The sequence below is a fragment of the Cibotium barometz genome, chromosome 9 (genome assembly GCF_041138505.1).
Source record: "Cibotium barometz isolate CiBa-2024 chromosome 9, ASM4113850v1, whole genome shotgun sequence".
NCBI classification, from domain to species: Eukaryota; Viridiplantae; Streptophyta; class Polypodiopsida; order Cyatheales; family Cibotiaceae; genus Cibotium; species Cibotium barometz.
In genome coordinates, this window is record NC_141054.1 from 18,593,128 (window position 1) to 18,614,563 (window position 21,436).

A 21,436-nucleotide genomic window follows, 5' to 3' on the forward strand; every position below is an offset into this window, starting at 1 on the left:
GGCTGAATTTTGACCTAACCTAAATGCAAAGCTTGTCATTTTGAAAATACATAAGCATGTTTTTAATTTCATTATACTCTATACATATACATATATACATGTGTGTGTGTGTGTGTGTGTATGTATATATGTATGTATATGTATGTATATGTATATGTATATGTATATGTATATATACATATACATATATATATACATATACATATACATATACATACATATATACATGTGTGTGTGTGTGTGTGTGTGTGTGTACAGTTCACCTCTTTCTTTTCTCACATTTAAAAGGTTTGTTTTGCCTTTTAAATCTAGTAGCCAAGGTCTAAGAGTTTACAATGGATGGTGGGCTACAGTAGTGTACTACTCAAAATAGAGGTAGAGAAGAAGGTAAACAACCAACAATTACATGGGTGGAGGACTTCTAACCAGGTTTATAAGGTCTACTCCACAATTTTGGCATTAGTGGCCTCTTGGCATAGTGGTTTGGGCTTGTGGCTTGAACAATGCATTCCCAAGTGACTTTTTAGTTGAAGCCTTGGGAACCCCATGTCTGTGGGTCTTATATGCCATGGGCAGTTGGATTTGTGCAACCCCTTGGTGGACAAATGGTTTGCCACCTACTAGTTTGACATTGGAGAATTGGAAAAGCTAACAACCCCTTGGTGATTGTGTATTAAATGTACACCCCCTTAAGGCTTGGTGGTGTCCTTTTGTGTGTTAAATGTACACCCTTAAACACTGCCTATACAAGAAAAGCTAACAACCCCTTGGTGGTAGTGTGTTAAATGTACACTCCCTTGTTAGTGGTAAATCTATTTTCATTGTACATATGATTGTCATGTATTTTATTGGTTTTTTTCCCGACAATGTTGCTCTCTTTTTTAATTTAATTTGTATTTTCCCCTTCCTAGCTATAATGAGTTCGCTCGTTAATCAAGGTCGTGATATGTGGCTAGTCAATGCATATAGAGCCTTGATAGAGTGCGTGCGCGGGAAGAAAACCATGCCTTGATAAGGAATTTGCAGGCATGGTCGGCTTGGATTCGAGTCCATGGTTGCCAGGGACACTCCTTTGAGAAAGGATGTCCAGTAATGGTCACAAGCTACCCTGTTACCTTGAGGAGAAGAGGGAGCACTAAGGTGTATTATGCTAAGGTAGCACCGGCAACCATAGAGGAAAAGAAGAGCAGCTTAGTATGCTTGTGACTAGGTGCCAAAGGGATGGGCACACATGTGTGGATTAGCCAAGGGGCAAAAGGCAAAAGGTGGCACCCTTTGCTATCCACAAAGGAGGCTACATGTAGCAATGGGAGCAGGGCCAAGATTCGGCACCCCACAGGCCACAGTAAGTCATGTGGAGGAGGTCACGATAAAGGAGACGGCCGGGTCGTCACCTCACAAAGCCAAGTCGAGGTCATCATCCAGGCGGGCGGCAACCACAAGCGAGGAGGAGGAAGTCATGGGGAGCACTCGTAGGCTGGCCGACTGGTGCGTATCCTGGTGCTTGAAAAGAATACATGGACGTCATGCTGTGGTGAGTCGAGAGGTCTTGAGAGTCTCGAAACATCATAGAAGGCTGGCTGCCAACTATACGACTAATGGGACTGAGCCTTAATGCTACGTGTATGTGTGTGTGGGCTCGTGAGCCAGATACTTTGGAACTTGAGCACCAAGCGCCATGTAGAAGAAGAAGAACCAACTGGCTAGGAGCTACCCGTGCATGGAAGTGGAGGCTGCCTACGGTTTAGAGGGCAGAGAAGTTCTCGGGTCTTGAGGGCAGCTGGCACCCAGAGGAAGCCAGGTGGTCGGCTAGTAAGTCGTGCAGGTTTGAGAGCCATGATGGGCTCGACCCTCAAGGCGTGTGTGCCTTAATGGGTTGGCCAACAAATCGTCTTATGTAGATAGAAAACCGCCTGGACTCGGATAGATCTCAAGCTTCTGAGTTTGTCTTATTGGCACGATGGAAAGGATGCGGGCCGCATTACGGGTGGCCACCTTTTGGGGCTCCGGCGGGTTCCTTACCCCTCTTTTTTTTTCCCTCAAAAAACCATATTTTTTTAACATTATAACACATATATCTTCAAGTAGCTGAGTATCAACCGTGGTGTAGTGTAGTGGTAGGTGCATTGGGTGGGTAGAAGGAAGTTGCATGTTTGAATCTTGCCATCTCAACCATAATTTTTGAAACTCTTGCAGGAGTGTGTTCACACGTGTGTGTGTGTGTATGATCTGTGTGTGTAAGAGTGTCTAGGTCAACGGGCTAGAGAGAGAGAGAGAGAGAGAGAGAGAGAGAGAGAGAGAGAGAGAGTGCATGTGTGTGTGTATGATCCATGTGTGATGTAAGAGTATGTAGGAGAGAGAGTGATGTAAGAGTGTATAGAAGAGAGAGTGAGTTAGTGAGAGAAAGAGAGAATTTCGATTACTGGAAAAGTGTGAGTTGACCATTGGAAAAGGAGAGTTGACTACAAAAAAGGCCCACATTCTCAAGCTTGTGAGGAAAAGCCAAGCTCACAAGCTTGAGATCTGTCCACAACCCCAAGGCTCGACGAGTAGAGAAAGGCAGCATGTTGTGAGGGATGTCAACACGCACAAAGAGAGAGAGGCACCCCCATGATGGTGTGCTCACACGGAGCTGGCTGGTACATGTAGGAGGCCACTACGTGGTGTGCTTGACGAGTGGGCCACCTATGGAGACAAGAAGGTCATCACGTTCGAACAATGAGACCCGAGGCTCTAGAGTAGAGGATTGCCTAATGGTGGGTGTGCGTAGAGGTCGATGGAGTGACCTTCTACATAGACAATGAGGGTCTAACACTACAGGTCACCAACCAGGCACAATAGGTTATGTGTGGCTTGGAGTGTAGATACAAGATGAGGTTGAAAGTGATAGTTAGGCCCATAGGATACCGAGAGAGCGTGGCAGGAGTCGACCATGTTCCATTGTATATGGAGCCTTCCAACATAGAGTGGCCACCTTTGTAACATCAATGACAAGCTCCTATGGGGGGGTCAGACAACAGTGGAGCCGATATGGTGACTACTTGGCAGTAAGTGTGTCGAGCTATGTGTTGGGTGTAGCTTATATACTACAACGTTGATGATGAGGGGGACCAAGTAGTGTGCGTTTAGGGAAGAGTCACGACTCGGTGGATTAGGTCATGGCGATGATGCACTTAGAGACCTAAGGGATTATGCTTATAGATGAGCAGAATGGAGTGTGCTTGGACGAGTATCGCCAACAAGAGCGCACGCAACGCATTGGTCTATTAAACACCATAGACGGATGTCGTGTGTGTACACTATGAGAGAGGGAGAGGGATTTCTTATGAAAGTCTTGAAGGCAAGGAGGGTGCAAGAGATTGATGGAGTAGCCCTTGTAACCCAACCACGGAGAGGTTATCTTTCCTACACCTTAGGAGTGAGAGTAGAGGGTGTTCTAGTGGATCACTATGGAGTTAAGAATGACCACTAGGTTTGTGAGGGAGCTCATGAGCACCAAGCGGAGGCTATGAGTATGCGAGGTGCTTTCTATGATGATAGCTTGTGCATGGCTTCGCATGCGCTAGGCATTCTCATGGAGGATGAGTTTGAGTGTGCTCAAGAAAAGGAATGGCACACGAGAACAAATCATGAGTACACAATAGTGTACACATCGAAGATCTAGTCGTGGGTTCTTCATCCAACAACAAAGAAAAAAACATAAAGGTATAAGTACTCAATGATGATTTGTAAAGAATGTATCTTGAATAAGGAAGAACTATAATCTACATTGGTGTACGAGTCTCATCTCTATGATGGATGATCTCGTGTTGTCTTGGTTGTCATATGTATGCTATGTTAAATTCTATAAATAAAAACAATGTGTGATAATTACTTCTATTGTAAATAAAAGGAACTGTGCTCTAAGTAGTAGCGTCTCACTTATGAACGATGGTATGTTCATTATGTTATATGCTTAAAAAGATCTAGTATGTGCATAACTAAGTGAGAGAGACGATAACCTAATGCATGAAGGAACATCCATATATCAAGACACACTAACAGTTTGAGACACCTTGAGAGATCGAGAGAGAGTTGAGTGAGTGTTTGGTGAATTTAGTAAAATGAACTAATCAACTTACCATGGATTGGGAGAGCAAGCTAGATTTCAAGGGAAAGATTCTACCTTATTATAGTGGTATCAGAGCAAACATGATACCATCAAGTACTCATCTCAAGTTGAAAATGGCAAGGAACCAAACTCGGCCATGAAGAGCACTCTTGAAGGTCGGAGGATCTCTTGGACACGTAAAACAACAGTACCCTAAAGAAACTTGTGCAAGACATGAAAGATAGAAACACTTTCTTAGACTATTTCCACATGGAGCCCTAGGCTCATTATGAGCATGGGTAAAAAGAGGTGGACACACTTAAGCAAGAGCAACGACGACGAACCATTTGCATTGGCACTATACATTGGTAAGTTCTCTTTTGGTTTAGCATTTCTTATTCTCTTGCTATTTAATTCATTAAAATGAACAAAGGTAATGATGGTGCGGTGGGGGTAAGACGGAAGTACACCACCAAAATCATTCACCATGAAGTTTGGTAGTTCCACTAGAGAAGGGGGAGATCATCTTGGATGACTCCTCCTAAGCAAGAAAATGGGACATGAGGGCATGTTGCACCTAGTGACACACATAGATCCATGATGGTTTACCTTGTGGGTGGTGAGAGAGATGGAAATCACACATGGAGTTGCCCCATAAAGCCAAGTGAGTTGCAAAGAGGAGAAAAGAGAGTATTGTCTTTCTTTCTTAGGTGTTGGCATGAGGAGGTTGAGCCAAATGGAAATGGGAACCTGGTACTTGTGGATGATTTGTGTCGTCCTTGGCATACTTAGAGTAATCCAAAGGAGTCTCACCATCCTTACTTGAGGATCCATTGATAGGAGAAGTTGTGGCGAAGGAGAGTTGCAACTTAGATCACATGGGGTGATCTCCACTAGTGAGTCCTTTAGATGCATTTGAGCACTTGGTTTGGAGATCCACATAGACAATCTTAGCTTGGTGCGAGAGTAGCATCATTGAAGAAGAGGGTCTTGCTAATAAGAAGTCAGGAGAGGTAAGATGGGACAAATGAAGGATTTCTAGGGAGGACTTCACCACTTAGTAGGAAAAAGAGCACAAGGATGTGGTTTAGAAGAGGCGCATTGTGTTACCCAACACTTAGTGCTTATGATGGGTCTTCTTGGATGAGATATAAAAGACCCTGGTGGAGAAATTTACCCAAAGAAGAGAATAAATGCACACATGGATGGAGTTGTGCACACCCTAGAGTCCTAGTGAGAGATGGACTATTCACCTAAGTAGGGGAAATTCGCAAGCCAAATGCTTCTTTTGGAAGATGAGTTGTCTATAAGAGGACGGTGACCATCTAGAAGTGATAAACAAAATCAAAGTACATGGGACTTGCAACCCCGTGAAAGTGAGAAAATGTAGCTAGAGGTGTTGTCGTATGGGGGAAGCACCAAAGAGTTAAAAGATGTGTCACATGTCGAGGAGTACTATGTATAAACGTTCTTGTCGAAAATAAAATGGGAAAGAGCCGACGGAAAAGGCCCTTGCAAGACACACTAATGGTATAAGACATCTTGAGAGATTGAGAGATACTCAAGTGAGAGTGTTTGGTGAATTCAGTAAAATGGACTAATCATCTTATGATCATGGAAAGATCATGGAATGGTGCAGAGCAAGCAAAATTTCAAGGGAAAGATTCTGCCTCATGCACCTATACAATTTTCTTGATGTGCTAATTCAAAATCGCATGTATATTCTCCAACACCCTTCAATGCAAAACATCGATTCTTAATTTCATGAATGAAAACTTACTTGGTTCTTGATTAAAGCCAAGTCTTCAGTCGCTTGATTAGAACGATCTCATAAAAAAAATGTTCATAACTATCTACTTTGTTTTACTACGAAGTCTAAACAAATCGAAAAGAGAAAAAAGGTTAAATCACTTACTGTCCATCTCCATCAAGGATGAGGGACATAACCATCAAATCTAGTTGCATTATTTCATAGAATGCAGTCGTAACCATTAAGATCATGACACATAACAGCACGAATTCAAGGACAAGATTCGTTAAAGGCAGGATCTGAGTTGTCCAATCAACTAGCCTTATTTTTAAGAAAATCCAATCTTGGACACGTGCACATTGGCATTGAACTCGTTAATTTTTGTAGGGCTAGGTTGTCAAAATCCACTGCATCAGTCGCTTGTCATTATTAGAGGAAGAATCTGAGATGTCAAAATTCGATCCATCTAGTGGTCTCCATTTCATCAAGAATAGATTCTACAGATGCTGATGTGGCTACATTAATTGCTTCTTCTCTCACTCCCATGTCCTTGATGGCCAAGAAAGGCCAGGAAAGGCCATCGATCGAAAAGGCCTCCCAATGGTCTTTCCCTACTCTTTTCCCAACACTAGAAATCTCCATCTTTTTCATGTGGGGCTCTTTATCTTCACACATGTTTCTAAAAGCTTGTACCACTTTGTAGAAATTCTAAAGAGGCATTGAATATAGATGACATTAAGTAAAAAACTTTGTATGTTTGTTCACCTAGGCCTAAACTTTATATATTTCCACAACACCAAACTCATTAAGCTTGAAGATCACTTGCATGTGTGCAAAGCTCAAAACTTTAGAGAGATCATGAAGCTCCTCTTCGGTACACTCTTGACTTGCAGGACTATAAGCAAACATCATGAATTTAAATTGGTACCCAACAGGGGCCCTTAGCCTAGTTTCCAATGTAGTTGGTAGGACAACATCCACCACTATAACTTTCCCTTCGCTTAAGTGCTTTGTAACAATTCTCCAAGATTTTCACACATTGCTCGTCATTCCAACTGTGCGAATTCCACTATTTTTTCTTAAAAAGGAATTTTAAAAAATCATAACAATATGATGTGAGTGATGTAGTTTGAAGAAATTCGTTCCACCAATAATAGAGTAGAATTTTCTCAATAAATTATGTCCACCAAAAAAGTGTTAAAGTGAAGTAAATTTTAATTTTTTGTTTTGAAATTTTCTGCTGCTTTAGTATTGATGAAGGTGGATAAAAATTGCCTTCATGAAATAGCGTCAACTTGGGGGATGCTCACGAACATGTCTCCTCCTACAACGAATGGATGGGAGATCAGCGTATGGATCGCACAAACATGTCTCCTCCTAATGGGTGGGAGATCAGCAAATGGATCGCACGATTCAATTTGAAGAACTCAAATTAGGCTTATAAATAAGACTCTTATGCATAAGAACCTTCTGCTTAAGCCCCTTATGCCATAAACCTTATGCTGTAAGCCTTGAGCATTATGGCATAAGCCTTATGCCTTATGCATGATGCATGATGCATAAGACACATGGGTGGAAAGTTATACTCACCTAAGTCAGTTCAGTTAAAACTCGGTCAGGTAGGAGTTAGGTGACAGTCAAAAGAGCAGTGCTGACATGTTTAGTAGGGTTTTGGAGCACGCGACTTGAGGATTGTTGGATCTAGAGGAATATTTGCAAGTATAGAGGAGAAGAATTTGATAGAGGTAAGCAGCCATCCTCGTTAGAATCATCGGGCTCATCTTCATCTTCATGTGGTGGTGGTTTGCAGCAGTGCGCGCATGACTGCTGTGCCATTGCACGGTCGAAGAGCTCGCGGAATCTCACATCCTGTTGGCCGTAGAGGAAAATATGTTGGCCGTGGGCTTTGGTGAAAGGGCTTCCACCATCGAGGACTGCCTCTTTCAAGGGATCGTGCCAAGTTTGCATTAACACCTCGTCTTGCAACAGGAGCAGCAGTGGAGCCAGGGATGCGCCCCCACCTTCGTTCATCACAAAATACTTGCTCACTGAGTTGAGCCCATACTTGCTTACAGCCTTGCCATATTGATCAACGCTTGTTTCTGGAGATGATGATGATGCTGTGAGAACTCCATGGCTTGCCAGTACCCTTAGAATGCGATCTAGTGAGATTGCAGCCTTTGCAGGATCGGAGGCGGCCGCAGAATCGTTGATGATGATGCCAGACATTATTTGGGCTGCTGATAACCCTTCTTCTGCACTGTTCTTGGCCAGTTTATTGCAGCTTTTAAGGCCATGGGCAAGGAACACAGCGAGCTCAGCTCGATAACTCGTAACCATGCTGGATCTTCAACTCCGCCTAGAGATTTCTGAGCCACAGCGCAGCTCGTCTCGCCCATTGTGTGTGTGCGCGGGGCGGCAGGGTGGGTGGGTGCGTGTTGAAATTTGAAGCCTTCAGAGGGGAGGGTATAAAAGCCTTTACAGTTTTGTTGTTTGGAGTGGCGTGCAAGGTTCCTCTATATCGGTTTCACAAAGCCGTCACATGGTAAGTAAGAATTTAATGAAGAGTTTCACAAAGCTGTCACATGGTAAGTAAGAATTTAATGAAGAGTTTCACAAAGCTTCCACGTGGCAAGATTTGAACCAAGAGTTTCACAAAACTATAGCATGCCACGAATTTAGAGGTTAGAGAAAAGGAGGAGGTTCGAGAAAAGGAGGTTAGGATAGAATTTGAACTTGGAGGTTCGAGACTTGTGGAGCTCAACCCAAAGACCTTTTTTTGGGGGGGGGGGGGGGGGGATCAACCCAAAAATGTTTAACACACTTGTGTACCTCATTTGATATATTTGAAAGTGTTGAAGTGACTCTCCAATAAGCGCAATTGACTTTGGATGATATGAAGACACCTCAGGACAACTATTCATGCATACTTTTGAGCAATAAGGATTGCAAAGGGATAAATGCATACTACACTTTGAGTGTAGAAGTAACTTTGAGTTTTAATATTACTTTTTAATGGTTTAATCTAGTTAGTATTTCTAATAAAGGGTTTATAAATTTATTTATATAGTGTGTATGGGATACACACATACACACACATATGTATACATAAATATGTTTATGTATGCAGTGTGTGTGGACACACACACACACACACACACAATATACATATGCATATTCATATATATATGTATGCAGTGTGTGTGGACACACACAACACACACACAATATACATATGCATATTCATATATATATGTATATACATATACATACACATATGTATATGTATATGTATATTATACATATACATATACATATATGCATATACACATATGTATATGTATATATACATATACATATGCATACACATATGTATATCTATATGTATACATATATTATATACATATACACATATATATATATATATGTATATACCTATACATAGACATATATTTGTATATGTATATATATATAGTATAATTACACACACATGCACATATAAATACACACATGCGTGTGCATGCATACACACACACACACACACATTTTAGCTATTGAGTGAATACCCTCTAAAAAGGAGATGTGGTGATGATTGAAAAAACATGTTATCCTTGGTGGATCGTATGATTTTCTTACACCATATGATCTTTTTACATTATGAAGATCAAAATACATTACAACCAAGTTTCATTTCTTTTCTAATTATGTAGATTTGTTTTCTTAATTCTCCAACCGAGAAAGTTATGTTTGTTTTAAGAACTCCACTTAAATTAAAGCAAGATAGCTATCAAGGCTAGTGCTATACAATGATAAGATTTTATAGATATGTCAAGGCTAGCACTATACAGTGATAAGATCCATGTCCATTTGTAGATATTTCAAGGCTAGCACTATATAATGATGCATGTTCATTGTAGATATTTCACTAGATTGTAAAGAATTTTGAGGTTGTTTGGATATGCATGCATGGTTTGTTACATTATGTACATCTAAGAGAAGTAAAGATATTCAACACACTTTTGCACCTCATTTAATGGTCTAGTGGAGGTTGTTTGAATATGCATGCATTGTCTGTTACATTATGTATATTTAAGAAGTAAAGATATTGAACACATTTTTGCACCTCATTTAATGCATTTAAAAGTGCTGAAGTGAATATGGAATACATATGCATATACATATACATGTATGTGTGTGTGTGTGTGTGTGTGTCACACACACATATGCATATACATATACATGTATGTGTGTGTGTGTGTGTGTGTCACACACACACACACATACAGTATATGTATATGCATATGTATATGAATGTGTGTGTGTGTGTGTGTGTGTATACACACACATATGTACATGTATATGTATATGTGTGTGTGTACACACACACACACACACACACATTTTAGTTATCAACGTGTGATTTACACTCACAATTAATAACCTTTAAAAATGAGGTGTGGGATTGAAGAAACATGATCCTTGGTGGACCATGTAATCTTTTACACCACATGCACGGGTGGCTATCCCTTGCCTTATGACCATAGATGATTTGAGAAGAACAGATAGTCTCTTTAGATGCCTTATGACCATAGATGATTTGAGAAGAACAGATAGTCCCTTTAGATACCCCATTCACTTGTCCATGTACTACCTTGGGTGTTTGTATAGTAGGACTCTTAATGCACGTCCTTGATAATTTTTATCATTTTTTAGCTTATTAAACTACTTTGAGAGTAAAGTTTCCTTAAGGCTAAATATATCTCTCCACCTTCAATGTATATTAATTCTAGGTTTGGAGATGTGTATGAGGTTAACACACTGCGATTGTGTTTAGTGTCCCTTCTAAATGATTCTTCCATGACCTAGTTACTGTTGTCACCATCTTTCCCATTTCCTTGGCCAGTAACTTACCTAGAGTTAGTATCTCGCCTTCTACTTGGAGCACTACAACACACAAAGAACACAGCCACATTCAGAGCCATGTAAATTTAAAAGAATCCATTTATGAAAAAAAACTTCACGTGGCTATAGGTGTGACTATACACGTGGCTAGGGGTGCTCAGCTATAGTCGTGCATATAACTATGCATATAACCACGTATATAGCTTTGCCTATAGCCGCGTGTAGTATAGCAACAGACTATTTGTAAAAAAAGGGGGAGATAGAATGGAAGAGAGATGTGTCCCCACATCTCTCCCCCATTCTGTCTCTATTTTTTAACCACATTATTTAAATCCTAATTAATCACATTTTTAAAAACACCTAATCACTTAAAACATATAGTACATACAAATACATTAAAAAATAATTGTAATACATTATCGTGGGCATTACAATAATACTATTATATTGCAAATTACATAAGTTGATCAGGTCCAAAAATGATAGAAGATGAAGATGATTAAGAAAACTAATTAAATGAACTTATCATCTTCATCTTCATCAAGATTCTCCTCGCCCTGCATCTTCACCACGTGCACCACCACCTTCATCATCACGGCCACTTTCAACATTGTCTTCTTGCGTTAAATATTGAAGCAATGTAAAAAAGTTAGCCACAAGAAAAACAACATAAGAATTGAGACACTTGAGTGATAATTAAAATTCAAATTCAACTACTCTCACTAAGTTTCCCTAAGCTCATCAAATATCCGCATCGGTGACCACTCCCTCGCGTTTGAGCCACTCCCAAGTCTCAACTTCATTGTGATGCTAGCGATACCTATTCTCATGATCCATTAGGAGAGGCAACCTACTACTTTTCCCCACAGAATATTATAACATGCATGAGATATGAAATTCACATACAAGGACAAATGAACTAAACTTAGTGATGAATGAAAAAGAAGAAACTTACAAATTGTGGGAGCCAAGATACCTTTCCTCTTGATCCATACTTTGTCCCATCGTACTTCTACAGAGCTGACTCATATGTGCCACTGTTTCTTGAGGGTGTTGAGTACCCTCCCTGGCCTCTTTCTTTGCCTTCTTCCACTCCTTTTAGTAATGCAATTGGAGGGCATTTGTGAACCATATTTCATGCACTTAATTGTATGAGACCTTCTATTATTGAGTATCTTTATTATGCGATTCCTCACCCACTCATCAGAAAACACGTGTGTGGTGGGTTTGGGAACTGCTCATGTATGCGCTCATGTATGCACTACACCACATATATAAAATCTCTATCCTTATACTCTCCCCATGGTTTGAAGACATATTCATAGGTTTGGTTGACTAATTGACAGAAGTTATAATAAACCCTTCACCCTGTCTCATCCATAAAAGGACCACCATCCTCATCAAGGGTATAGTAAAGCATACCACCCTCCCCCGGGCATGTCATCTGTCGCCACCATAGGTAAGGGTGACCACGCACCTCCCCCAAATCATCTCTCACACCCGCCTCTCTCACTACTAGATTGCCATCTCTGAGAAGCCCTCGAGCTATCTCCACCTGAGTGGCATCGTGAGGATGCTACTGTTGGGGAGATGACACCGTGGATACGAGCAAGGTCTACTAGGTGGAGGGGACAGGAGTGCACTGAGTACCAAGAGGAACTGAAGGACGAGGAGTAGGGAAAGTAGAAGAGTGAGGGGTAGGCAAAGTAGAAGTGAGAGGGATAGGGAGTAGGGAAGGCAATGGGACGCATGGAAACGGGTGACTGCTATGGGATAGCTGAAGTTTCTAGCACATAGAAGGTGAGGGATAAGCCCCAACGACTCAATTGCTCAGTCCCATACCTATGTATGTATATGTATATTATATGCATATACATATACATATATTTGTATATGTATATATTTATAATATAATTATACGCACATGCTTGCATGCAGCACACACACATATACATGCAAACATGTGTGTGCATGCACGTGCGTGCGCGCACACACACACACACACGCACATTTTAGCTATTGAGTGAATATCCTCTAAAAATGAGATGTGGTGGTGATTAAAAAAACATGCATGTTATCCTTGGTGGATCGTATGACTTGCTTACACCATATGATCTTTTTAAATTATGAAGATCAAAATACATTGCAACCAAGTTTCATTTCTTTAGTGCTATACAATGATAAGAGTTTATAGATATTTCAAGGCTAGCACTATACAGTGATAAGATCCATGTCCATTTGTAGATATTTCAAGGCTAACATTATCTAATGATGTATTTTCATTTTAGATATTTCAAGGCTAGAACTATATAATGATAAGATCCATGTTCATTATAGACATTTCACTAGATTGTAAAGAATTTTGAGGTTGTTTGGATATGCATGCATGGTTTGTTACATTATGTACATCTAAGAGAAGTAAAGATATTCAACACACTTTTGCACCTCATTTAATGGTCTGGTAGAGGTTCTTTGGAATATGCATGCATTTTCTGTTACATTATGTACATTTAAGATGTAAGGATATTCAACACACTTGTGCACCTCATTTAATGCATCTAAGATGTAAGGATATTCAACACACTTGTGCACCTCATTTAATGCATTTAAAAGTGTTGAAGTGAATATGGAATAAGTGTAACTCACTTGTGTATTTAAAAGTGTTGAAGTGAATATGGAATGTGTAACTACTTTTTGAGAATTCAACATCAAGACACCTAAAAAGATGATACCTAAAGAATACTTAGCAGCCCACAAGATTACCAAGGGGTTAATACATACTAAACTTTAAATGTGAACGTGGTTTAGAATCTAAGCTACAAATATTAAAAGGGGAAAACTTTACTTAAACTCTGTAATGGCAAAGCAAGAGAAATGGTTCTCAAAAAGCATGTATCCTACTTTAAAAAACCTTCTTTTGAATTAATAAAACAAGTTTAAGTAAAAAATATTGAACCAAATTTTTGTTATCAATTATTTTATAATAATAAGAAAACTATACATTTAAGTATAAACATTATTTTTGAAATAATTTGGTAGTACATATTTTATTCATGCATTTATTAACAAAGATAAATCATTAACAAGTTATAGTTAAAAAAACTATAAATAATTTAATTTCTAAAAAAATAATTATATACTTAGTATTTATAATAAATATTTAAAAAATCATATAGTGTGTATGTGGCTCCTCTCACACACACATATATGTATATGCATATGTGAATGTACACACATATACATATATAAGGGTGGTTGCATATGTGAATGTACACACATATACATATACAAGGGTGGTTGCAAGATGAGGTTATCTAGTTTTGTTTAGTGGATGCCCTTGGCTTTAGCCTGAAAACATGCATTTTTTCAAGAAAAATAGCCAATCTCTCCTAGTTAGCCAAGGAATTTCACTTCAAGGTCTTCTAATGAAACATCATATACAAAGTTAGGCACCTAAAACTATAATCTCATCGAATAATTGAAAATCCCCTTTTCTTTGGAAACCAAAATTGTATATAGGCCCTGTCGGAGGTTTGGACAGGCACATTGAATGTGAGTAAATTGCCTATAACTTTTACATTATTACTCATATGATGTTCCAACTTTGCATATCACAAATTCAAATAACATAGATCTTAAACTTGATTTATCGAGTAATTTTTGATGTGTTTTACTATTTTTTATATTATTTAATATACAATAAAATTGTTAAAAATATACTATTTTGTCCTCCCACCACATCTACCATTTAAAATGCTCAATTTGTATGGATCTAGTGATGATTACATTGGGAAAGATTACTAGAATGTGGGGTCTAAGGTAAAATTACAAATCTAACAGTTGGATTTTTGTAGATTTACTTTAGAAAATTTATTTTGTGACTGTTAGAGGTCCATTAAATCAATTGTAAATTAATTCTAGAAACACAAATATTGAATCTTTCAATCTAAAAACTCTAGGGATCAATATACTTGTTCCACAAATTTATTAAAAATAATTTGGCTTAATTTGAGTATGGGAAGGTCCATTTTCAATCCTCCCAAGTGAAAATTCCCATATTGTGTCCTCTCTCCCCTTTTCAAGTCTAAAACCAATCCTAGTTAAGTTTGGAAATCTAGGCTTGGTAAACTTCAAAGCCTAGATATCATTCCATGTGTGAGGCTTGGGTAGGCACAAATCTTATATATGCATGCCACTTTATATCCACATCAGCTTCGATAGGATCCACATAAGTAGCTTGCCACCTCCACCCTCCATGTCAACATGGTCAACCTAGTTGACTCCCCACCTCATCATCCTAGTCAAAATTAATGCCACCTTTGCATGCTACCTCGCACTTGGTGGCATGGCATGCCACATCAGCCATAATAGTGCCACGTGTAAAGAAAATGCCATGTGTCATGCACACATGTGACACATGGCATCTCCTTCCCACCTTTCCATTTTTTTCAAAAACATATTTTTGAAAAAGTTAATTTAGTATATTTTTAGTATTTTAAAAAATAAGAAATAAAATAAAAATTTAAATAATAAAATAAATATAACTATTTAATATAAAATAATTTAAAATTACTAATTTTAAAGGATTATATTTTAGAATTAGATAAATAATATTATATTCAAAGTTTGTTATTTAATTAAAAAATTAATTTCTTAAATTTAATATTTCTTGAAAATATTTTATGTTTAGGATAAACCTTTGAATAAAATTTGAAAAAATAACATTATAAAAGAAAATATAATTATATAACTATATAATTATAAAATAAAAGATAAATTTATATATTTAGTAATGATAAATATTTAGACTTGATAATAAATATTATTAATAATATTAATTTTTAAGTGGATAATAGTTTATCTTTAATTATCTTTATGTTTATCTTAATTATGCCAAATCCGCACTGGGCTCTAATTGCTAACCCAAACATGCTCCGATGGTGGTGACCAAACTTTGCAAGCATGTGGGGGGTCCCCCCACATGCTTACAAAGTTTGGTCCCCATCGAAGCATGTTTGGGTACGATGGTATGGGGAGTCCAAGATTTCCCATGGCCTCTTAAGCACCAAGCGACTTGAAAAATCCACACTGGACGCTAATTGCTAACCCAAACATACTCCCATGGTGACCAAAATTTGCAAGCATGTGGGGGTGGGTCCCCACCACATGCTCGTCTCGCAAAGTTTGGTCCCCATCGGAGCATGTTCGGGTACGATGGTATGGGGAAGACTAGGATTTTCCATGGCCTCTTAAGCACTACTTGAAAAATCCACACGTGTATGTGTACACACACACACACACACACACATTTTAGTTATCGACATGTGATTTAAACTCACACTTAATAACCTTTAAAAATGAGGTGTGGGATTGAAGAAACATGATCCTTGGTGGACTGTGTAATCTTTTACACCACATGCACGGGTGGCTATTCATTGCCTTATGACCATAGATGATTTGAGAAGAATAGATAGTCTCTCCAGCAGATACCCCATTCACTTGTCCATGTACTTAGTATTTGTTGAGAATCATGAATCAAGCTCTCCTAAAGATAATCAACTTTTTAATGAGATACTAATCCTACTCTAATGATAACACAATTAACATGACTAATCTAAGGTGGGTGATACCTAAGTAAACTCATGATGATGAGTGTTTGTGCTAATTAGATTACACTCAAGTTAATTAGACTCGAAGATAGATTAACTTGGACACATAAAGAAATTGATAAGTGCAAGTGATATTCATTGCTTGAAATAGCCCCGAGGAGGCACACCCTTGGGCTTGTACATCAATGTGGGATAAATCCCTTTACTCGTGTGGCTGCATGCTATGCTTTGCACTTTTTTGGCTACTCATTCTCACTCCCTACCTCTTCCTTGTGCTCTTTGGCACCATATTTCTCAACACCCCCCCTTGGTGCCAAATCGTTGGTCTACTCAAGGTGGTTGGATGTCAGTTACAAAATATTATTTCACTTTTTACTTTTTACATTTCCTTATGTGTTGTGAGCAACTTTAGCTCATGTGCTACTTTAGCACTTTCGCCCCTTGATGGTGACTTGACCTATCTTTGAGGCCTAGAGGTCATCTCTAGGAGTGAGGTCCCCCCCTTGATAAATTTTTGTTTAAGAGATGGATAGTGAGAGGATTTTTTATTGCGTGCTCATTTTGGTCGCTTTTACAAGAGTTATAATTTTTTTATGAATAATTTTTATTGATGAAGATGATAGCTTCTTGGTTGTTGTGACCTTGACTCCACTCTTTTCTTCTTCTTCTTGATGATGTCGTTGTTCTGGTTGCGGACTTGGTCTTGCCTTTTTCTTGATGTATTTGGTGATCTCGTTGTTGATGAAGATCCGCATATGGAAGCGCATTATGGTGATTTTTGTTAAACCCATGTGAATGAGCCAATTATGCAAGAAAAGAACCTTTGGTGTGAACACACCCTTAAGAGAGGATAAGCCTTAAAATCCTTTGCACCATATAAAAACAATAAAAATATAGTTTATCTAATACTGCTGGCGGGCTTCAATCGATGACCAGCTTCTTCAACTTGGGCTCGCAGCCTGCAAGACTACGCTCGTCGGCTATTCTGCTGAGTGCTTGCTGGGTAAGATGTTGTGCTGCTGCTGTCCTATAACCTGCTAAACAAACGACAACTTCCTGTTGAGACAGTATGACTGCTTGCTGGCGACGATGATGCGGCTACGCTGATATGCTTGTTGTAGCCGATTACGCTTTGCCTTGCTGCACGTTTCCTACTGCGCTGCTACTTGATCTGCTCCTTCGTCTAAGAGATGTGACGCTACTTACGCTGATGCGCTTGTTGTAGCCGATTATGCTTTGCCTTGCTGCACGTTTTCTACTGTGCTGCTACTTGATCTGCTCCTTTGTCTACGAGATGTGAACGCTACTTACGCTGTTGTAGCCGATTATGCTTTGCCTTGCTGCACGTTTCCTACTGTGCTGCTACTTGATCTGGTCCTTCGTCTAAGAGATGTGAATGCTACTTACGCATGCGCTTGTTGTAGCCGACTATGCTTTGCCTTGCTGCACGTTTTCTACTGTGCTACTACCTGATCTGATCTTGACCTGAGAGATGTGAACGTTGCTTATCTGTGCTTGTTGTGTGCGCTGCTGCTACCCTCTTTTCCTTCTCTGCAGAAGCGTCACTTGTCCCTTTGCGGTGCGCCTAATTTCTTTGCAGATATAGCTTGTAATACTTGTGAGTAGATGGGCTAGACAATAGTCACTCTTTCCTTTCGCCTATAGCCACTATCTTCTCATTTTCTTCTTTGTACAAGTGCCTTCTCTCTTCTACTAGTGCTCTTCTTAAGCTAATTCTTCTTGCGACCTTATTTCACAAGTTGCACACCCCAAATGTGCTTTGCTATGCAAGTGCCTTCTTCACAATCCTTGCCATTATGTTTTGAAATTTGTTATTCCTTGAATGCACCAACTTGCTAGCTATAGATAGAGTGCCTCTATTAGCTAACTGAAGAACTCATCCTCTCTCTTCTATGCTACTGAGATTGAGAAAACAATTGAGCTCAAGAAAAATAGACTAGAAGAAGAAAATACCTTTTTCCCTAACCTAAACCTAACATTTGATTCCTTTGCTAATGAACTAAACCTAAACTAAGAGAGCTAGACCTAAGCTCTGATACCATGTTGACCATCATTGATCAAGCTCTCCTAAAGATAATCAACCTCCTAATGAGATGCTAATCCTACTCTAATAACAACACAATTAACATGATTAATCTAAGGTGGGTGATACCTAAGTAAACTCATGATGATGACTGTGTGTGCTAATTAGATTGCACTCAAGCTAATTAGATAGATTAACTTGGACACATAGAGAAACTTGAGATTAGTGCAAGTGATATGATTCATTGCTTGAAGTGGCCTCGAGGAGGCACACCCTTGGGCTTGTACATCAATGTGGGATAAATCCCTTTGCTCATGTGGCTACCTGCTATGCTTTACACTTTCTTGGATACTCATTCTCACTCCCTAGCTCTTCCTTGTGCTCTTTGGCACCACATTTCTCAACAGTATTGTCAAGATATGGATCTTGCGTGTTTGAATAGTATGACTCTTAATGCACATCCTTGATAATTTTTATCATTTTTTAGCTTATTAAACTACTTTGAGTAAAGTTTCCTTAAGGCTAAATCTATCTCTCCACCTTCAATGTGTTTACATTAATCCTAGGTTTGGAGATGTGTATGAGGTTAACACACTGTGATTGTGTTTAGTGTCCCTTCCGAATGATTCTTCCATGACCTAGTTACTATTGTCACCATCTTTCCCATTTCTTTAGCCATGCATGATGTAACTTACCCAGAGTTAGTATCTCACCTTCTACTTGGAGCACTACAACACACAAAGAACACAACCACGTCTAGAGCCGTGCAAACTTAAAAGAATCCATTTATGAAAAAAACTTCACGCGGCTATAGACATGACTATACATGTGGCTAGGGGTGCTCGGCTATAGCTGTGCATATAATTGTGCATGCAACCACGTATATAGCCGCGTGTATAGCCACGAACTATTTAGAAAAAAAGGGATAGAATGAAAGAGAGATGTGTCCCCACATCTCTCCCCCATTCTGTCTCTATTTTTTAACCACATTATTTAAATACTAATTAATCACATTTTTTAATCACACCTAATCACCTAATAAAACATACATTACATACAAATACATAAAAATAATAATTGCAACACATTGTTATGGGCATTACAACAATACTATTATATTACAAATTACATAAGTTGATCATGTCCAAAAATGATAGAAGATGAAGATGACTAAAAAAACTAATTAAATTAACTTATCATCTTCATCAAGATTCTCCTTGCCTGCATCTTCACCACATGTGCACTACCACCTTCATCACTACCACTTTCAACATTGTCTTCCTGCATTAAATAGTGAAACAATGCAAAAAAAGTTAGCCACAAGCAAAACAACATAAGAATTGAGACACTCGGGTGATATTTAAAATTCAAATTCAACTACTCCACGAAGTTTCCTTGAGCTCGTTGGATATCCACATCGGTGACCACTCCCTCACATTTGAGCCACTCCCAAGTCTTAGCTTCATTGTGATGCTAGCGGTACCTATTCTCCCTATCAATTGGGAGGCGACCTACTACTCTTTCTTACAAAATATTACAACTTGCATGAGATATGAAATTCACAAGGATAACTTAAACTTAGTGATGAATGGCAAAGAAGAAACTTAAAAATCGTGGAAGCCAAGCTATCTTTCCTCTTGATCCATACTTTGTTGCATCGTACTTCTGTAGAGCTGACTCGTATGTGCCACTATTTGTTGAGGGTGTTAAGTACCCTCCCTGGCTTCTTTCTTTGTCTTCTTCCACTCCTTAATAATGCAATTGGAGGGCATTTGTGAACCATATTTCGTGTAACTTATTGCATGAGACCTTCTAATATTGAGTATCTTTATTATATGATTCCTTTCCCACTCATCAGAAAAACAGGTGTGTGGTGGGTTTGGGAACTTCTCATGCATGCACTACACCACATATATGAAATCTCTATCCTTATACTCTCCCCATGGTTTAAAGGCATATTTATAGGTTTGGTTGACTAATTGATGATGAAAGTTATAATAAACCCTTCACCTCGTCTCATCCATAAAAGACGTGTCATCGTCATCAAGGGTATACTAAAGCATACTACCCTCCCCAGGCACATTGTCTATTGTCATAAGGTAATTGTGCACCTCCCCCAAAGCATCTGCAGCACCCACCTCTCTCACTACTAGATTGCCATCTCTGAGAAGACCTCGAGCTATCACCACCTGAGTGGCATCATGAGGATGCTACTCCTAGGGAGATGACACTATTGATGCAAGAAAAGTCTACTATATGGAGGGGACAGGAGTGCACTGAGTACTAGGTGGAACTGAAGGATGAGGAGTAGGGAAAGTAGAACAATGAGGGGTAGGAAATGTAGAAGTGAGAGGGGTAGGGAAGGTGGTCAGACGCATGGAAACGGGTGACTGCTCTACAGGATAGCTGAAGTGTCTAGCACATAGAAGGCAAGGGATAAGCCCTAACGACTCAATTGCTCAGTCCCATACATAGAGTTCAGTCGGTTCTAAGCGGCCTGTGCCTCAAAAACACTATGCAAATCAAAGTCATCTATGGGTATGGGAGTTGTACTAGAGGATGCCACTCCATATATCGGATCTTGATCCATTGATGATCCCCATGATGGCCACATTTAAAAATTTTAATATGGTTAGTATTAAGCTTATTGTAATAATAATAATGCATTAAGCTTTAAGACCTATACATGATCTATATGCATGCATAGAGTCTATGTATACTCTCATATGTGGGAAGATCCCACTTCATAATACTTGCCAAACCTCCTTACATTAGCATGCAATATCACTTACCAGTGAACTCTACCATAAGGAGGTCTGGCAAGCATTGTGATGACTATGTTAATACACATGTAAACTTAATGAATAGATAGTATACCTTATGCATAGAAATAGAGAGAATAAGCAATATATGCTATATGTATAAGATAGTATAAACATTCAAAAAGCTTATACTCTCCATCCATGCATAGCACTCCACATCAAAAAAAGATTTATGCATAAAAACATTACGCATGAAGCCTTATGCATAAAGCTCATGCA

At 39.0% G+C, this 21,436-nt stretch overlaps 2 protein-coding genes across 2 annotated transcripts in view; one reads left to right on the forward strand and one right to left on the reverse strand.

Annotated features, from left to right (window-relative positions):
- LOC147635312 (uncharacterized) overlaps positions 1–21,436 on the forward strand; it is a 112,776-nt gene that overhangs the window by 16,512 nt on the left and 74,828 nt on the right. The window lies entirely within an intron of this gene.
- Positions 7,441–8,294, reverse strand: LOC147635313 (cathecol O-methyltransferase 1-like). The gene has a single exon (XM_086802156.1). It carries the CDS (start codon positions 8,178–8,180, stop codon positions 7,542–7,544), a length of 639 nt encoding a protein of 212 aa, XP_086658282.1. The 5' UTR covers positions 8,181–8,294; the 3' UTR covers positions 7,441–7,541.